The sequence below is a fragment of the Borostomias antarcticus genome (assembly GCF_949987555.1).
Source record: "Borostomias antarcticus genome assembly, chromosome: 34".
In the NCBI taxonomy this organism is placed as follows: Eukaryota; Metazoa; Chordata; class Actinopteri; order Stomiiformes; family Stomiidae; genus Borostomias; species Borostomias antarcticus.
This window is the reverse complement of record NC_140267.1, coordinates 5,260,154-5,262,653: the sequence shown is the minus strand read 5'-3', so window position 1 is coordinate 5,262,653 and position 2,500 is coordinate 5,260,154. Positions and strand designations below refer to the sequence as shown.

General features: G+C 48.2%; 1 protein-coding gene across 1 annotated transcript in view; it reads right to left on the bottom strand.

Annotated features, from left to right (window-relative positions):
- sufu (suppressor of fused homolog) overlaps nt 1-2,500 on the bottom strand; it is a 19,090-nt gene that overhangs the window by 10,740 nt on the left and 5,850 nt on the right. Inside the window, 2 exon segments of the mRNA XM_084460822.1 lie at nt 1,165-1,250; nt 2,188-2,330. Of these exon segments, the coding sequence (XP_084316948.1) occupies nt 1,165-1,250; nt 2,188-2,330 (229 nt within the window).

The following is a 2,500-nucleotide window of genomic DNA, read 5'->3' as shown; positions in this document are numbered from 1 at the left end:
GTAGCTTGTGTAGCTCAGTTGTGTATCTTGTGTAGTTCAGTTGTGTAGCTTGTGTAGCTCAGTTGTGTAGCTTGTGTAGTTCAGTTGTGTAGTTGTGTAATGGAGCAGAGCTTAGTATAGTGCTGCAGTGTTGTGACAGACTGTGTGTTTGTACTTGTGTTTTGTAGAGCGTTATATTGTATTGTACCCTATTATGCTGTGACAGCATTGTGTTGTGCTGTGTTGTGTTACGCTAAATTGTGTAGTGTAGTATTGTGCTGTGCAGTAGTGTGTAGTTCAGTACTGTGCTGCATTGTGTAGTGCAGTAGTGTGTAGTGCAGTAGTGTGTAGTGCAGTAGTGTGTAGTGCAGTAGTGTGTAGTGTAGTAGTGTGTAGTGCTGTAGTGTGTAGTGCAGTAGTGTGTAGTGCAGTAGTGTGTAGTGCAGTAGTGTGTAGTGCAGTAGTGTGTAGTGTAGTAGTGTGTAGTGCTGTAGTGTGTAGTGCAGTAGTGTGTAGTGCAGTAGTGTGTAGTATAGTAGTGTGTAGTGCAGTAGTGTGTAGTGCAGTAGTGTGTAGTGCAGTAGTGTGTAGTGCAGTAGTGTGTAGTGCTGTAGTAGAGTAGTGTGTAGTGCAGTAGTATGTAGTGTAGTAGTGTGTAGTGCTGTAGTGTGTAGTGCTGTAGTGTGTAGTGTAGTAGTGTGTAGTGGTGTAGTGTGTAGTGCAGTAGTGTGTAGTGTAGTAGTGTGTAGTGGTGTAGTGTGTAGTGCAGTAGTGTGTAGTATAGTAGTGTGTAGTGCAGTAGTGTGTAGTGCAGTAGTGTGTAGTATAGTAGTGTGTAGTGCAGTAGTATGTAGTGCTGTAGTGTGTAGTGCAGTAGTGTGTAGTGCAGTAGTGTGTAGTGTAGTATTGTGCTGTGCAGTATTGTGTAGTGTAGTATTGTGCTGTATTGTGTTGTATAGTATTGTGTAGTTCAGTACTGTGCTGCATTGTGTAGTGCTGTATTGTGTAGTGCAGTAGTGTGTAGTGCAGTAGTATGTAGTGCAGTAGTGTGTAGTGCTGTAGTGTGTAGTGTGTAGTGCAGTAGTGTGTAGTGCAGTAGTGTGTAGTGCAGTAGTGTGTAGTGCAGTAGTGTGTAGTGTGTAGTGCTGTAGTGTGTAGTGTGTAGTGCAGTGTAAGCCCACTCACACGTGCACTCCCCTGAGCAGCTCCAGGATGCCCTGTCCGTTCCACTGCTGCGCGGCCTGCAGCTCCTCCGTGCACACGCCCACGATCTGCAGCCAGGGAGGGAGCGCTCGTTAGACTAGCGCCCTAACGATGGAGCCTCGTTAGACTAGCATGACAGAACCCTAGAGCCCTAGAGCCCTAGCCTACTGGTACACTACACGCCCACGATCTGAGCCAGGGAGGGAGCGCTCGTTACTCTAGCGCCCTAACGATGGAGCCCTAGAGCCCTAGCCTACTGGTACACTACACGCCCACGATCTGAGCCAGGGAGGCAGGCCTCGTTAGACTAGCTCCCTAACATGGAGCCTCGTTAGACTAGCTCCCTAACGATGGAGCCTCGTTACTCTAGCTCCCTAACGATGGAGCCTCGTTACTCTAGCTCCCTAACGATGGAGCCCTAGAGCCCTAGCCTACTGATCTACAGCCAGGGCAGGCAGGCCTCGTTAGACTAGCTCCCTAACATGGAGCCTCGTTAGACTAGCTCCCTAACGATGGAGCCTCGTTACTCATGACAGAGCCCTAGAGCCCTAGCCTACTGGTACACTACACTCCCACGATCTGCAGCCAGGGCAGGCAGGCCTCGTTACTCTAGCGCCCTAACACGATGGAGCCCTAGCCTACTGGTACACTATACTCTGAAGTCAAGCATGTAAATGTGTATGTAGATTTTCAGTTTAATCCGCCTTCGAGGGGCGTATACCAGTAGCCCCTAAGGGGCGGGCCTTCCCCTCTCATTGGTACCAGACACAACATTGGTATTGTTCCTTATTAGTTACGCATGTAGTAAAGAGTGAAAAAAGACACTACATTACACTGCACAATGGACCGATAAGAGTTGTACTATATTGTTGTCCTGGCTCAACTCACAAGTCAATCAATCAATCAAAGCTTTATTTGTATAACGCATCTCATACCCAGAGGCAACACAATGCACAAGTCTGGTGCTGTAGGCAGAACCAGAAGCCTGGATGTGGATTTCCTCACCTGCAGGAAGCTGACGACGCCGAAGGGGGTGTGGACAGGCTGGATCTGGGGGTCCTCGGTGAGCAGCATGTGTTGGATGCGAGACTCGCTGTTGTCTAGCGGGCTGTGCCACGAAACGTGGTCGCCGCTGCAAAACGTGTTTTCTGTATGAGAGAGGAAGAGAGATTTTTTATTTTACATTGTCATTTAAGTTGTTATTGAAGAGAGAGAGATAATTTCAGAGCTTCTATACGAGGAATCTGCTTGCTAGGGAGGTAAAAGGCTCTCATTACAGATATGCTGAGAGGAGGAGAGAGAGGGGAGTGAGACGAGA